The sequence below is a fragment of the Podarcis melisellensis genome (assembly GCF_964234715.1).
Source record: "Podarcis melisellensis genome assembly, chromosome: Z".
Classification (NCBI taxonomy): domain Eukaryota; kingdom Metazoa; phylum Chordata; class Lepidosauria; order Squamata; family Lacertidae; genus Podarcis; species Podarcis melisellensis.
The window spans coordinates 49534634-49549522 of NC_138547.1; the positions used below are offsets into that span (position 1 = coordinate 49534634).

At 44.3% G+C, this 14889-nt stretch overlaps 2 protein-coding genes and 1 long non-coding RNA gene across 6 annotated transcripts in view; 2 read left to right on the plus strand and 1 right to left on the minus strand.

The window, feature by feature from the left end:
* Positions 1–7942, minus strand: part of SLC9A6 (solute carrier family 9 member A6) — a 49576-nt gene extending 41634 nt beyond the window's left edge. The window contains exons 1-2 of the mRNA XM_081896944.1: positions 7588–7942; positions 356–555 (exon numbers count right to left, since the gene is read on the minus strand). Coding sequence (XP_081753070.1) covers positions 356–555; positions 7588–7927 — 540 coding nt within the window. The 5' untranslated portion in view covers positions 7928–7942. The remainder of the gene's footprint in view (positions 1–355; positions 556–7587) is intronic.
* Positions 7943–8496: 554 nt separating this feature from the next.
* Positions 8497–12389, plus strand: LOC309361812. Of its 4 annotated transcripts, XR_014164639.1 has the most exons (4): positions 8497–8626; positions 9399–9555; positions 9683–10006; positions 11802–12059. It is a non-coding gene; the product is annotated as an uncharacterized lncRNA (long non-coding RNA). The 4 variants fall into 4 exon arrangements; XR_014164638.1 differs by having other exon boundaries at positions 9399–10006; positions 11802–12389; XR_014164640.1 differs by having other exon boundaries at positions 8516–8626; positions 9473–10006.
* Positions 10183–10904, plus strand: LOC309361807 (A-kinase-interacting protein 1-like). Its single transcript, XM_081897034.1, has one exon. The coding sequence runs from the start codon at positions 10280–10282 to the stop codon at positions 10802–10804; it is 525 nt and encodes a 174-aa protein (XP_081753160.1). The 5' UTR covers positions 10183–10279; the 3' UTR covers positions 10805–10904.
* Positions 12390–14889: the final 2500 nt, after the last annotated feature.

Consider the following 14889-nt stretch of genomic DNA (forward strand, 5'->3'; position numbering starts at 1 on the left):
CCGGCGCCCCTCCAGCAGAGCGCCATCGCCGCCCCTCCCCGAGCCCAAAATGCACAGGGAGGGGCGGGCTGCATGCCTCCTGCCCTCCCTCCCGAGCAAAAGCTCCACCCAATTTCCTTTGGAGCTGATTAATAGGCGCAGCACGCTCTCCCCTATTCGCTCACGAGGAGGCGGCGCCACTTTATTTGCATATTCATGAGCTTATTTATTATTCATGAGCTTTCCCGGGCCCCCCCAATATTTTTTATAAGTCCGCGTCCCTGCCAACCAGACTGGTTTGGAAAGCCAGAGGTGGAACTGAGAAGCCCTTTCTAGGGTGGAGGGGCAAAGAAGAGAAGGGAGAAAACCAGCTTACCTTTCTGAGCATCTCATTATCCTGAACGTTATTAGGTTCGTGGGAACTGATTTCCCCTTTCAGGGTATACTCGTAGAACTTCCCACTTAGGTTTACCAACAGAGTTGCAGGGCTGGTCTGCACTGGGCAGCTTAAAGTCACGTTGTTGATATCACTGGGAATGTGGATGCCATAGCGAAGGACGACACCCACCAGGACACCTGTGAATAGTAAATTCAGTGCTCTTTCAGTGTCTGCACGGTTGTCTTCTGCCAACGGTTTTACTCTGCTGCTGTGGTTGTATTTTGTTTTGATCAAACCGCACCTGTCAGGCACCCTTCAGATATTTTGGATGCCCGCTGCCATCAGCCCAGAAAGCAAGATCATGCTGGCCAGGGCTGGTGAGTATTGTTTTGGACTGATGGGAGAAGTTTTGATCAGGAGGGTGCTAGGCTCACAAAGGCCGTTTTAGATTTTGTGTTTCATGTTCTATTTTTATAGTTTAGCGTCTTCCTTTTTAACCTGCAAGCTACTGGGAGAATTCCTGTTAGTGGGCAGTATATAAATCCTGTAAATAAATAAAGTGAAAGGGAGCGCTGAATGAGAAGAACTGCAGCCATAGCCAATAGATTTTAAGGCTTGGGGCTACAAGATCTCAGGATGTAACACTCAAAGAACCGCTTTGTTTGCCACATTTGTAAAGTGCACAAGTGAAACTGTGATGTATGCACAAACTAAACACATTTTTAAAAATGTGCAAGTACAGACTACAAGGAACTTGGACTGTCTGTAGTTCCAAGGCACTTAATTACTATAAGGACTCATAAAAATAGCGAGAGAAACACTTGGACAAACCCTCCATGCTCACATGACACATGCTCATGATGCTATTAGGAACTATCTTGCATAACAGATTGACTAAAGGGAGCAAGAGGGGAGAGGCGAGAGGAAGGCTGAGCAACAGTGGAGTAGCCTGGGAGCAAGGAAGTGGCTAGTCCCCTGACAGAGAAGGGGCAGCATTTCTGGGGTTGGTGCTACAAGAAGAATCCTAAGGCATTGGCCGGGCTGGGCCAGCTTGCTAAAAGAAGGCTGCACTCAGTTAGCCTGCCTGCCTCCCAGGAAGGAAGGAAGGAAGAAGGAAGGAAGGGCCATAGCTCAGAAGCAAAAGCGTACACATTGCATGCAAAAGGTCCTTGGTTCAATCCCCAGCATCTCCACATCCCTGCCTGAACCCATGCTGCCCACCAACAGGCATAGAAAATACTGAACTAGGTGTCTCTTCCTGCAACCTTTTCATTGTGCAGGTCTGGCACCTCCTTCCAGGAGATCAGCCTCTTCACTGCTTCTCAGGTGTTAATGTTCCCTACAAAGCAGAATTCCATTTGATAATGCTGATCTTCTGGAAAGCCCCCCCCCCCCCGGCAATCTGAATTGACGGTTTGGAACTCAGAGGCTTCTTAAAAGCTCAGGGAAGGAAATTTCCATGACACTGTCACCTACCTCTTTGCTTTACAGTGGTACCTAGGTTCTCAAATGCCATGATACTCAAACAACATGGAACCCAAACACTGCAAGCTCGGAAGGAAGTGTTCTGGTTTGCGAACTTTTTTCAGAAGCCAAACATGATCTGTTTTGAGTGCCACACTTCTGTTTTGAGTGTTACACTGAGGTCTGTCTGTTTTTGCTATTCGTTTGCGTTTTCATGGCTCTTTTTTGTTTTTCTTACTGTGTGGTACCCAGTTCAGCTACTGATTGATTGACTGACTGTGCGACTGCAGTGCATCATTTACTGCTTTCATTTTATGGATCCATGGTCTCGTTAGATAGTAAAATTCATGTTCAATTGCTGTTTTAGGGTTGTTTTTAAAAGTCTGGAACAGATTAATCCGTTTTGCATTACTTTCTATGGGAAAGTGCATCTTGCTTTTAGAAAGCTTTGGTTTTGGAACAGACTTCCGGAACGGATTAAGTTTGAGAATCAAGGTACCACTGTACTCTGTACCCTGAGCACATGGGTAAAGTCCTTGCCTATATGAGAGAGAATGGAAGAGGACTTGAGAAACAGCACTTGCTTCACTTCTCAGAAAGATCTGGTAACCAACAAGAGGGGAAAGCAACCAATACATCTAAGTACGATATTACAGTATTTGTTGAATCTCTTTAGCCATCTTTCTCAATAATGACACAAGACAGTTTTACAGAAATATAAAAACATATAAAACGAATATAAAAGATACACAACAAAGGATATAAGTTACTGGTGGTTAGTCCCTAGTCTGGAGGTCTGGTTTGGCCATCTATGCAATTTTTTCTGGTTGTCTAAGAACAAATCAATTTTGGCAGCGGTGATGTAAAAATTGTTTGTTTGAAAAAAAGAGATGCAGCTCAGCACCCTGACAGTAATGCCCACTGTCCCCTTCTTCATCTCAGACTGATCATTTGATGAGAGAGGGGGAGATGAGCTATGTGGATCAGCTGGAGGGGTGCCTCTGGGTAAGGGGGGCAACCACCCCCACCCCTTGTGTATGTTCCCCAAACAGCTGGCTAAGGGTCAATGTGGTTCTCAATGGGTGGTTAGCCATGCATTATAGGCAGACTTTAGGAAGATATTACAAACATAACCATTTAAAGTTTATGTAAGGAAGAGTTATCCACAGAAATATGTCCATGGTGAGACTCAAGAACTGGACCTAAGAGAAACCTAGGATGCTGATCCTGGATACATCTTGGAAACAAGGCAGAACCTACATGCATCCCATGAGAAAGTGACTGAGGTTGTCCTGATGATATCGTCTACATGCCCCACAGAGGGGAGTTTGTGGCAGCCATACCACCGCTGAGGACTTCTTCTGGGAGCCAACTGAAGTCACAGCAGGTGCTGAAAGTAATACTAAAACAATCTTAGAATGTCACTCATTTCACCTTTATCCTTTTACAGCCCTCATATGGGGTCAGGAATAAAAATCCGATTTCACTTATTATGTGTTTATATACACATAAACTGAGGTTCATTCATTCAACTGGCATTTGAAGTTCAAGTTAAGATTTGAAAAAGGATTTAATCTCACTCCCAGGGGAAGTCTGAAACAAGTCACAGGTCATAGATCTTGGAATTTTAGAGTTGGAAGGGACCCCAGGGGCCATCTAGTCCAACCCTCTCAATGCAGAAATCTCAGCTAAATCATACATGACAAGTGGCCACCCAAGCTCTGCTTAAAAACCTCCAAGGAAGAAGAGCCCACTACCTCCTAAGGGAGTCTGTTCCGCTGTCAAACAGCTCTTACTGTCAGCTCTAATGTTTAGTTGGAACCTCCTTTCTTGTAACTTGAAGCCATGGGTTCAGGTCCTGGCCTCCAGAGCAGGACACATCTGTGCATGCGTGTGACAGTAAATCTCTACCCATCCTATCTAAAGGTGACACCAACAGGCTCTTCACACAAGGACCTCAGGACTCTAATCAATAACAAAAGATATCACAAGAACCACCCTTATATATATGCATATATGTGGTTATATGCTCAACTACCACAGTGATCCCTCCAAATCTTTTCCCACTATTACAAATGGCTTTACAGTTCTTAAGAATCAATTTATAAGTGTTGTTCTTTCAGCTTCATAACAACTCTGTGATAAAGACAGTGTGTCTCAGGCCACCCTGAAAACTACCAGATTTGTAGTGGCATTATTGTTCACAGTGCCACAAAATTCTTGCTTTTGTGGACTACCCAAAAACCTCTGCAGCTGGCCGGACTTTGGGGGGGTCTCCCATATCCAAGCTCAAGTCACTGGGCCCCATGGTAAGCACTGGAATTACAAAGAAAGTACAATAATCTATTGCAAACTTTTAAAATAGGAACATAGGTATGCATTGGCACCAATTCTTAAAAATATGTAGCACACAACCATTCCAAATGTTTGCAGACCATTCTCTATACAGTATATAACTCAGGTGTTATGTTTGCTTCCTTGCTCAGTTAGCAACTTCATAATAAGCAAGCTCAGATATATCTAGCCTGATCACTTGGGAATCTAAGACAAAGTAATTTAAACTTCTTGCAGTTTTTAGTTTGTTACTGTTGAGCAATCAGCTTTCTCTCCGAAGAGTTTAAGGTCTCAAATTTTCCAGCACCATTCTTGTGACTACCCTAGTAAAATAACCAAGTGTCACAAGTCATGCACTGGAGAGGTAGCAAAGGAAGTGCTGTCAATTTCCCATCAGCTCTCTAAAAAATGTTTAAAGCAGCACTGGAAGGAAGAACAGATTAATGGTATATGTGTACAAGCATTACTGGCCATGCCAAAATTAAGGGATTCCTATGTTCAAAACAGAAAGCTTGTTACCAGTCAGGATCTAGAATACAGTGGTACTTAATTCGTTCTGGAGGTCTGTTCTTGACCTGAAACTGTTCTTAACCAGAGGTACCACTTTAGCTAAAGGGGCCTCCTGCTGCCTCCGCGCTGCCAGAGCACAATTTCTGTTCTCATCCTGAAGCAAAGTTCTTAACCCGAGGTACTATTTCTGGGTTAGCAGAGTCTGTAACCTGAAGCGTCTGTAACCCGAGGTACCACTGTACAATACTGGATTTGGGGAACTCTCAGTTCAAATGCCTGTTTGGCCACAAACTCACTAGATAGTCTTCAGAAGGTCGAAATCTCTCACCCTCACCTGTAAACAAGGTGGATAAAAATCAATGATTTAAAAATAAATAAATAATGGATCCACTTCATTGGATGACCTTGGATTCTAGCCCTATAGAAGAGGGGGAAGAAAAAAATCACCCACTTTCCCCACACAGAATTGCAGTCCTTTATCATGTCTAAGTGAGAAAGGTCCATTTTCCTCATAGGGAAAATGGCTGCCATCCCCTGATCACTTCAGTTGCCCTTCTCAGAAACTTTTCCAGCTCTGCCTTCTCCTTCACCAGAACCACACACAGTTTTCCACAACATAGATTTGTATAAAGCAGGGTGGGAGAAATCGGTTTTTTGAAATAAAAAATAGGATTTTGTTGATATAATCAGATTTTTTTTATTTAAATAGGATTCTTTTGATTTAAAGTGGATTTTTAAAATAAAATATTTTTGGAGGAAAAATCTTCCTAAAGATAGTATTCTATCTACGTTACATTATAGTCCAGAGGCTATTCATCAGGAAATAAGGATTTGTTTTAAGTTTTTCATGTGTGCTAAAACTCAGACTAAGGTGTGTGTTGTTTTTTTAAAAAATGTTTAACTACATCAGTTCACAAACATGGATACATATGCTATAATGTTATTGTTTTAGTTAAATAAATTGTTTAAATTGTCATTAAGGAAATGATTATTTTTCTCCTTCCAATCAAGTACAGCTGAAAAGTTGTCCAAATATAAACTGTTAACTTATTAAACCTCACCATAATTACATGATTATCTTTCTATGTATTTCTAACAGTATAACTAAATCAGTAATTTTTTATAGAACTGTCAAAATGACTCTGAAAATTTAATGTTCTAAAGAGAAAACCTTCGTCTGGTTGTAAATATTAAGAATATACCAGCAAGAATGAGTCTTTCTGTAAAAAAATATATGATTTAAATCAAGTCTTACTGACTAGTGATTTAAATTGATTTGATTTAAATCAAACCCACCCTGCCTGTAAAAAACAGGGTTAAAAGAGAGCTACCTCCAAGATGGCTGGTGAGAATAATAACACACCTGGCATACTAATCCTCAAGAGGGTTAGGCAAATCAATGGAGCAGAAGGCTATCAGCAGCAGGTGCTCCCTTGCTCCCGGAGGCAGAATGCCTGTCTGCCCACTGCTGGGAACCCCAATTGGGGAGGGCGCTGCTGCAGTCCTGCCCTGCTTGAGCTTCCTCCGGGCATCAGGTTGGTCACTGAGATCAGGATGCTGGGCTAGATGGGCCTCTGCTCTGATCCAGGAGGCTCTTCTTATGGTTCTGAGCTGTGATCCTGTGCATGAGAACTTGGGAGCAACACTTTGTGATCCCGGCTGGACTTCCCCCCATGTCAGCTCTAACAGGAGCCGATTGTAAAACACTTTGTGACTATTAATCCCGCTATAAGATGCGGTCAAGAGTGAGGAAACCAAATCACCATCTCACAGCTATAGTGGGGTCCTCAGGAGTCCCAAACTAATGGATTTGTTTCCTAACCTCGCAGCAGCACTGTCCAAAGGTCAAACTGCCCACAGGGTGGCAGGTCCGGGGCAAGAGTGTGGCAGTTTCAGGGATTCTGCACTGTGAGCAGAATGGCAACTACATAGTAAGGCAGGTGTTTCTTTTTATTTTTGTGTGAAAGGGAGTGCAAGGCAGAAAAAGAAGCTCTGTTGTCTCAACCCCGGCATTCTGTCACCAAGTCTCACCTTGTGTGGGAAGCTCCAGAAAGAGCAGCAATACAACCATCTTACCTATTGCTTATGCTCACAGAGCGCCTCTGAACATGGAAAAACAAATGGTTTCACGATACCCAGAGGGCTAATAAACACGACCTTTATTTTGGAGACAGCAGCTCGATTCATCATATGCATGAAGGAAACCGCGCAGATCCTGAATCTAAAGGTGTGTGCACAGGTAGGCAGTGGACTCGCTGCCGGGCACGTTGATAACGGCCCCAGCAATTCCCCCTGCCCCTCTCCTAGGCGTGGGCTCCACACACAGATGTGGGCAGGCGGTGGGAGCAAGGGAAGATGCCTCAAAAGGGGGGGGGGGTGCAGCACCGTGGCGCCACAGTGGAGCAGCGCTGCATCCAGGGCTGGATTGAGGTTTGATGAAGCCCTCAGCTCCTGAAAGTAATGGGGCCCTTTCTATGTCCAGCTGTCCTTTGTCAACAACAAATTGTCACTGTTTTTTGTGTTGAATATATGCAATATGGACCTAATAGGTACCTGAAGAAATTTGCACATAACAAATAGGAGCCTACACAAAATAGGAGCCTACACAAATTTGCACATAACAAATAGGAGCCTACACAACACAACACACTGTTGCTGTATATAGGTTTTATTTTATTTGTTTTTTTTTAATCTTATATTTTGGAAATGTACATCCAGGATTTTTTCCCTTTCATTTTTTGGGGGCCCCCAAGAGAAGGGGCCCCTAGCTTATAGCTTATTTAGCTCATACGTACATCCGGCACGCGTGCATCCCTGCTCCTAAATGGCCGACGGGCCCCCAAGGGAAAGTGGCCCGGGTGCCCGCCAGGGGGTCTCTGCCAGCCTCCCTCCCTGCACCCAGCGCGGCGCGCTGCACCCACCGTAGATCATGGCCAGGCCCGTCTCGTGCAGGAAGCGCGCGCGGCGGTGCTTGAAGAGCCAGATGGTGAGGATGGTGAGGGTGAGCAGGAGGATGAAGATGAGCAGGTTGGCGCTGTCCTGGCGGTGGCTGGCTTCGGCCGCCTTCTCGGACACAATCTCCTCCTCCAGCGCCACGGGCCGCGCTCCGGAGGCCAGCAGCGGCTCTGCCCGGGCGCCCAGCCCCGCCGCCGCCAGCAGCAGTCCCAGGAGCAGCCGCTGCAGCCGCCGGCCAGGGTCCCCCAGGTGTCCCGCCGGCCCGGCTCTCCAGCCGCCCCGCGAGAGCTGGGCCAGGGCAGCCATGGCTCCTCCGGGTCCCCCTCCGCTTCTTCCCTCCCCGCAGCCGGGACTGGAGAGGGAGGAGGAAGCGCCGATCCCAGGCCGAGCAGGCGCGGCCAGCAGGGGCGCGCGAGGAGCAGGCGCCGTGGGGAGAGCAGCGCCGGGCGCGCGGCGGAGCGCAGGGTGGGCTCCGAAGCGCAGCGGTCGCGCCCAGGGCGCAGGCCTGCCCAGGAGGCGAGCGAGGCGGCCGCAGGATGATCTCGGTGTGGAAGGAGCTCTATTCCTCCTTGTTACAACAAACGTGACATCATGCAGGGCCGTCTGGGGTGCAAAGAACCGCCCAGCACCCCCAAAATTAGTTGCGTCTGCCAAGCGCCGCCGTTGTTCTAATCCAGCCCCGCTGCTTCGCCTTCCAAAAGGAAGAGGCTGCTGCAGAAACCTCGCCCCTTCGATGCGAAAGGGCAGCCCCGCCTCGTTCCTGCTCCCAGCCTGGTCCGCGGGGCAGGCGGGACTACAACCGGTGCAGCTGACCCGCCCTCCGCGCGTGGCGGGGAACGGCTCCCCCTCCCCCAGCAAGGGACGCACCTGCTTCCCCCAGGACGGGGTGAGGATGGAGAGCAGGGCGTTGCTAAGGCCAGCAGGCACTGCCAGGCTGCTTGGGTGCCGCAGCCCAACTTCTCGCCAGGAGGCCTGCCCTGGCCAGGGAGCATCAGTAATACCTAGGTATATATGTATTTTGTTTTTCTAGCTTGATCCAAATTATTTATTATTTCATAACAGGTAGATAGTTAAGACCTTGGGTGGCTTCAGCGGCAGGCACCTGGCACCCCGCAGAAATCAGTGCCCGGGTGCCCCACCCCCTTGCACCCCCCGGGTAAAGATGGCCCCGTTCCGGAGTGGGTCCCCCTGGAACAGCAGTGTTTGCACCCAGGGCAGGGCCACCCAGGAGCCACAGGACCAGCAGATCCAGGTGTGGAAGCTCTATTCCTCCTTATTACAACAAACACGACATCATCATCATAATTTATTTATACCCCACCCATCCGGCTGGGTTTCCCAGCCACTCTGGGCGGCTTCCAACAAAGATTAAAAATACATTCAAACATCCGTCATTCAAAACTTCCCTAAACAGGGCTGCCTTCAGATGTCTTTTAAAAGTCAGGTAGTTGCTTATTGCCTTGGCATCTGCTGGGAGGGTGTTCCACAGGGTGGGCACCACCACCAAGATGGCCCTCTGCCTGGTTCCCTGTAACTTTGCTTCTTGCCGGAGAGGGACCCTGGCATCTGGGGTGGAGGCACTCCTTCAGGTCTACTGGGCCAAGGCCATTGAGGGCTTTCAAGGTCAGCACCGACCCTTTGAATTGTGCTCGGAAATGTACTGGGAGCCAACTTAGGTCTTTCAAGACCGGTGTTATGTGGTCTCGGTGGCCGCTCCCAGTCACCAGTCTAGTTGCCGCATTCTGGATTAATTGCAGTTTCCGTGTCACCTTCAAAGGCAGCCCCACGTAGAGCACGTTGCAGTAGTCCAAGCGAGAGATAACTAAAGCATACACCACTCTGGCGAGACAGTCCGCGGGCAGGTAGGGTCTCAGCCTGCGTCCCAGATGGAGCTGCCCTGGACACAGATTTGACCTGTGCCTCCATGGACAGCTGTGAGTCCAAAATGACTCCCAGGCTGCGCACCTGGTCCTTCAGGAACAGTTACCCCGTTCAGGACCAGGGAGTCCTCCACACCAGCCTCTCCCCTGTCCCACAATAACAGTACTTCTGTATTGTCAGGATTCAACCTCAATCTGTTAGCCGCCATCCATCCTCCAACCGCCTCCAGACACTCACACAGGATCTTCACTGGTTCTGCCATGTGGGAATCCTTTGCAGATGACTGCCAGTGCCTGGAGACAGATGGTCAGGTGGTGCATCCACAGCAGTGACCAGAGGAGGAATGACCGCTGGGAGGAGCGCAGAGAGAGGCACTGCCATAGTGCACCTGCAGCAGCCAAAGCGGACACTTTCCTCTGCCCCAGCTGTAGCAAAACATGTCCGTCCAGTATCAGTCTGTACACAGACACAGCAGGCGCTGTAACTTTGACATAACTCACGAAGGTGAAGGTGTTAAAGCTGTCTGTGGTTCTCCCAAAAAATAATAGGTGCTCCAACTTTTTTCCGTGGACCGACACTTTCAGAATAAAAGAAAAGAAAAATACTTACTGTATTTTTCTGTGTATAAGATTCCCCCTATTTGGGGGGACTCAAAATTAAGGAAATTGGAGGATTGGTTCAGTTATCGCCGCTCATTGCTGAGTTCCCCCAAGAAGTACGGCTGACATCAGGACACAATAAATGTAGTCCCAAGAAATAAGCTTGAACCGCTATCGCATGCAGCGCACAGCAACACTGGCCCAGGAAGTTCTGGAGCGGGCAAGAACACGGAAATTGAACTGGCCATTGCCTGCTACATTTGAAAGGAGGGCTTTTCAGGAAGGCGAGGATGAAGATGCATGTCTTGCTGCTGCTTTTGCTTCTGTTGCTGAACACATGGGCCACATCTCAGCAGAATGCGAGAACTATTACTGTTGCGTACCACCATTTCAATGCAAAGAGTACGAAGTTGCACATATATTCAGATACCACAGCAGGGAGTCATCTGCAAACTTGCTAAAGGCATTTGAAAATGAGGAAAGTAAAAATGTCCCAATAGTGGAAGAACCTGGTTGTCCTGATACAGATACAGCTGCTTTAATTCCAGCAGAGAATGCTGAACATAAAATAAAAGATATCTACATTGAAGTTTCTCCTGGCACCTACACAGTCTCTGCCTCTTCGTATGACAACACAGTCAAACAAACAAATCTGGTAAATGTTCGGTCAGGAGAAAGCGTAAATTTGACCTTTGATTTATGACAGATAGTCTTTCTGTTTCATCAAGGTAACAAATGAAAGAGATTTTGGTGTCTTTCAAGTGTCACTTTTTAAATAATTTTTTCTCAGGCTATTTACCCTATACAGTATAATTAAATACAATCTCAGGTTTTATGCTGTCTGTATATTATAGTGTGAAACTTTGTTCACATTTGCCCTATGAATCATGTGTATTTTCACTTTTATACTATGCAATGCCTTGTAAACAATAAATTTAAAAGTGCCAAAAAATAAATAAATAAGAAAATGGGGGGAGATTGCCCCCATGTATAAGACTATGCCCCTTTTAACATTTTTAGTAAAAAAATCCTAGTCTTATACATGGAAAAGTATGGTAATTTTTTTACTGATAACGGAAACATTGGAAAACAGCTAGGATTGTCCTCATTGTCACTTGATGGTCTTGCTCTCATTTTGAAAATACGTTTATCCATATTCTACAATCAATCAATCAATTGATAGCATACTATACTGCACTGAAATGTTTAAATGCTTCTTTGACACATGCCATTCTCTCCTGCCGCCACACCATTTGAGAGCCACGATTGGAGACCACACGGGGGGGGGGAGGCCCCTTGCCAGTATTTTGGTCAGGGGTGAAAAGAAGGTCGTGGGGCGAAATACAAGGGTTCCCTTTGGGTGGGGGCTGGGGGTATCCTTTTGGCTGCCCTAGTTATGCCCACCCCCCAGGTGAGATCGGGGAAAGGGAGGGGTGTTGTGATGGTTGTTGAGAAGCCAGACTGAAGGAGGTGACTGAAACCACCTGTTGCCAACACAGAATGACTTTGTGCAAGGATTAATTAGTGCACGTTTATAGTATGTGACCCAGCTAATACAAACTGTGTGCACTTCAGTTTTTAGCCTCTGTGGAAAAAAGTGTTATGCACTTTATTTGTTACTACTGCGACATACTGGCTGCTGGTTATTTAACTGTTTATATCTGATGGTACTGGAAATGTTTATCATTATGTTCCCACAGACCAAGGCTCCTTTGCGATCAAAGTCAGGAACTAATTTTAACAAGCAAATATCCAATTCTGATTTATATGGTCCATGGGGTCACGAAGAGTTGGACACAACTAAACAACAACAACAACAACAGACATCAATTGATATGTTTTCATGATTGAAAGTTTATTTTATCATTAATTAAAATATAACATCCATATTATCAAAATGAATTATTTATTTGGATTGCCATATTATGTTTTGAAATAAATTTGCCTTTAAACTGTTATTGTTAATGATGTATTGATTTGTATTTTTTATTGTTATGTTGTGAGTGGAATAGCAGCATGGAAACTGAAATAATAAAAGCAGTTTATTTAGTAATTTAATAACTTGCATTTCAGGGAATTATATTAGATGCCCTTGGAGTCCTTTTCAATTCTGTGATTTTATGATTCTACCCAATCTTATCTACCCAATCAAGTCAGAGCTGTATTGAAGGACCCCACAAATATATCTGTCTTATTATCTAAATGTGCAGACTAAAGAAATGGTTACTTTGATACCTTGCCACTTGCCCCAGAGAGCAAGGAAAATAAAGCATTTACCTTTTTCAGCAGAGATGGCCATAGACATATTAACACTAACTTAATCTACAGTATGTAATCCAAAGAAAAACCAGAATTCCCACATCCTCAAGAACAGTGAAATAGTTGGGAAATGTAAAACATGAGCATCAATATGAAAAATGCTTTGTTATTCCCTTTGACAACTGACTATTGGAAAGCTTTCACTCAATTACATTTCGAACAAATGGAATCCATGGTGCCGTTGGGGAGATTTCATGGGATCCCAGTACAACATCCTAGTGTCTGTGAGGCTTTGGTTCATTATATCTTTCAGTGTCAGTTGTATACTGATATTTCAGAACATTATTTCGAGCTATTATTAAAGAGAATTAAATACTTGGATTTGAAAGAATCTGGGCTTCCTGCTATAAGCACATGATAGTATGTAACCTGGAGAGTTGCTTCATTCAGAGTAAAAGCCACTAAATGCAGGGGGAAGTTTTTGGATTCCATTTCTGTCAGCTGTCATAGTGATTTGAAGACATGAGAGTACAAAGCATATCTTGCTGTCATCAAATTTACCTGCTTACATGTTTATTTGTTTTATAAACAAATCTCTGCTTATCACAAGGAATTGCATACATATAATATATTAATTTTAACTGTAACTACTGCGCCTTTATGGAAGTTTTGGTATCATGTTTATTAGTGATCCAAGGGCCGATCCAATAAACATTCATTCATACTCACTTCACCTTGAGTATTCCCAAGGGAGGGCTTTACAACCTTGTTCTGCTTCAGCATTTAGTCCATTTAGCTACCATGACTAACAGCCAATGTTATTCAAAGGTAAAAAGTAGAAGAATTACATTTCAGAACTGAAAACAAGGCACAGAACTGACTCCATTCATGAAGTTTGTATTCCAGCGTGATATGAATAAAAGTTTCATTGGACAATCCAAATTCAAATATCATGGGAAGCAAAGAACAATTCATCTTCCCATATGTCATTACTTTATAAACCTATACCATCTCTCTGTTCCCCCATGTATTGCCTCTCCGGAAATAAAAAAATTCAAAACCCCTTGGTTATTTCAATTGTGCCTTTCTGCCTCTTTTTCAGTGCTGAAACTCCTTTTTAGGTGTGGTGACCAGAATGCATTCAAAATACAAGACTGCCATACATTTATAATAAGGCATTATGATACTGCCAGTTTTCAGTTCCTCATCCTTAGCATGGAAAATTCCTTCTCACAGCTGCAATACACTAAGAAGTCCCACAGGTAAGTGCATATTATTATTATTATTATTATTATTATTATTATTATTATTATGCCCTTCCCACAAGGGAGCCCAGGGCAGTGTACAACATAATTCATGAATACAAACATCTCAAAATATTAAAATATTAAAAATTATATACCTTATTATGGAAGCCTAATGCAAACATTGATAAGTATTGACACCCATGATCTGAAAATGATTAAATGAAGATTGTCTAACACCCCATCACTAGATTTTTTTAAAAAAAGGATATTAATCATAGATTAATAAAGCAAACAAGAAATAAATTAGTTAATAAAGCAAGAAGGAAAGAAACAATAAAAGAGTGCCGCAGTGCAATTCTCTGCATGTCTACTCAGATGTAAGGGCCCATTGAGTTCAATGGGAATTTTAACCTTGATAATGAAAAGTTAAATTATAATGATGCTCCCAGACCATCCATAATATTAAATGACTAATGATAAATACATTATACCTTTGCTTGATAAAATTTCTGGACGTCATTAATACTGTGTCAGTTTTGCAGGAAAGAGGAGCTACCATTTTTAAATTATTCCATTCTAGTGGCTCCCAATAAAAACTCTGCAGAGCCCAAGTTTCCCTTTTCCTTTTACCCTCCTCAAAAGGCTGCCTTGGCGGCTTACAAATATCTCTTACAAAGACAGCCTTTCCCCTCCGTTTTATAATCTAAGACACAACACAAAAGGTAGCATCTTTCAGATATTAAACCTGAGGGCAGAGACTGTCTCATCAGTGACATTTGTAAGTCACTCTGGCAGTCCTTTTTAAACCCAAGAGCAGGATAAAAATGCTTTAAATATAATACAAATAAATCATTGGAAGGGCTTTTGTTTCCACCTTTCTTGCTACTGAGCATGCTATTATTGTTTTGACATTTCTGCTTAACTTTAGACAGCCAAGGCTTCAATATTATTACTATCCTATACTATTCTTTAACTACCTAGAAGGCCTTTTCTTTTAAAATTATTTTTAAAATATATTATTCAAAGAATATGCAAGCGTCTCACTTAAAGCAACATTTGAACCAGTGACTTCCAGACCCGCCCTATGGCTGGAAGGTGAGACCTTCTTGGTTGTGGCTCCACCAGGTGTGCTCCATCGATGGTGGCTCCCCCTTTGTTGGACACCTTCCTTCATTACTGAATCTCAGAAGAAATTTAGGAACACCTCTAATTGCTCAGGCGTTTGGTAGCTGGAAGATATACTGCTTCTGGCAACTCTGAGATCCCTAGTTGTGAATAGCTT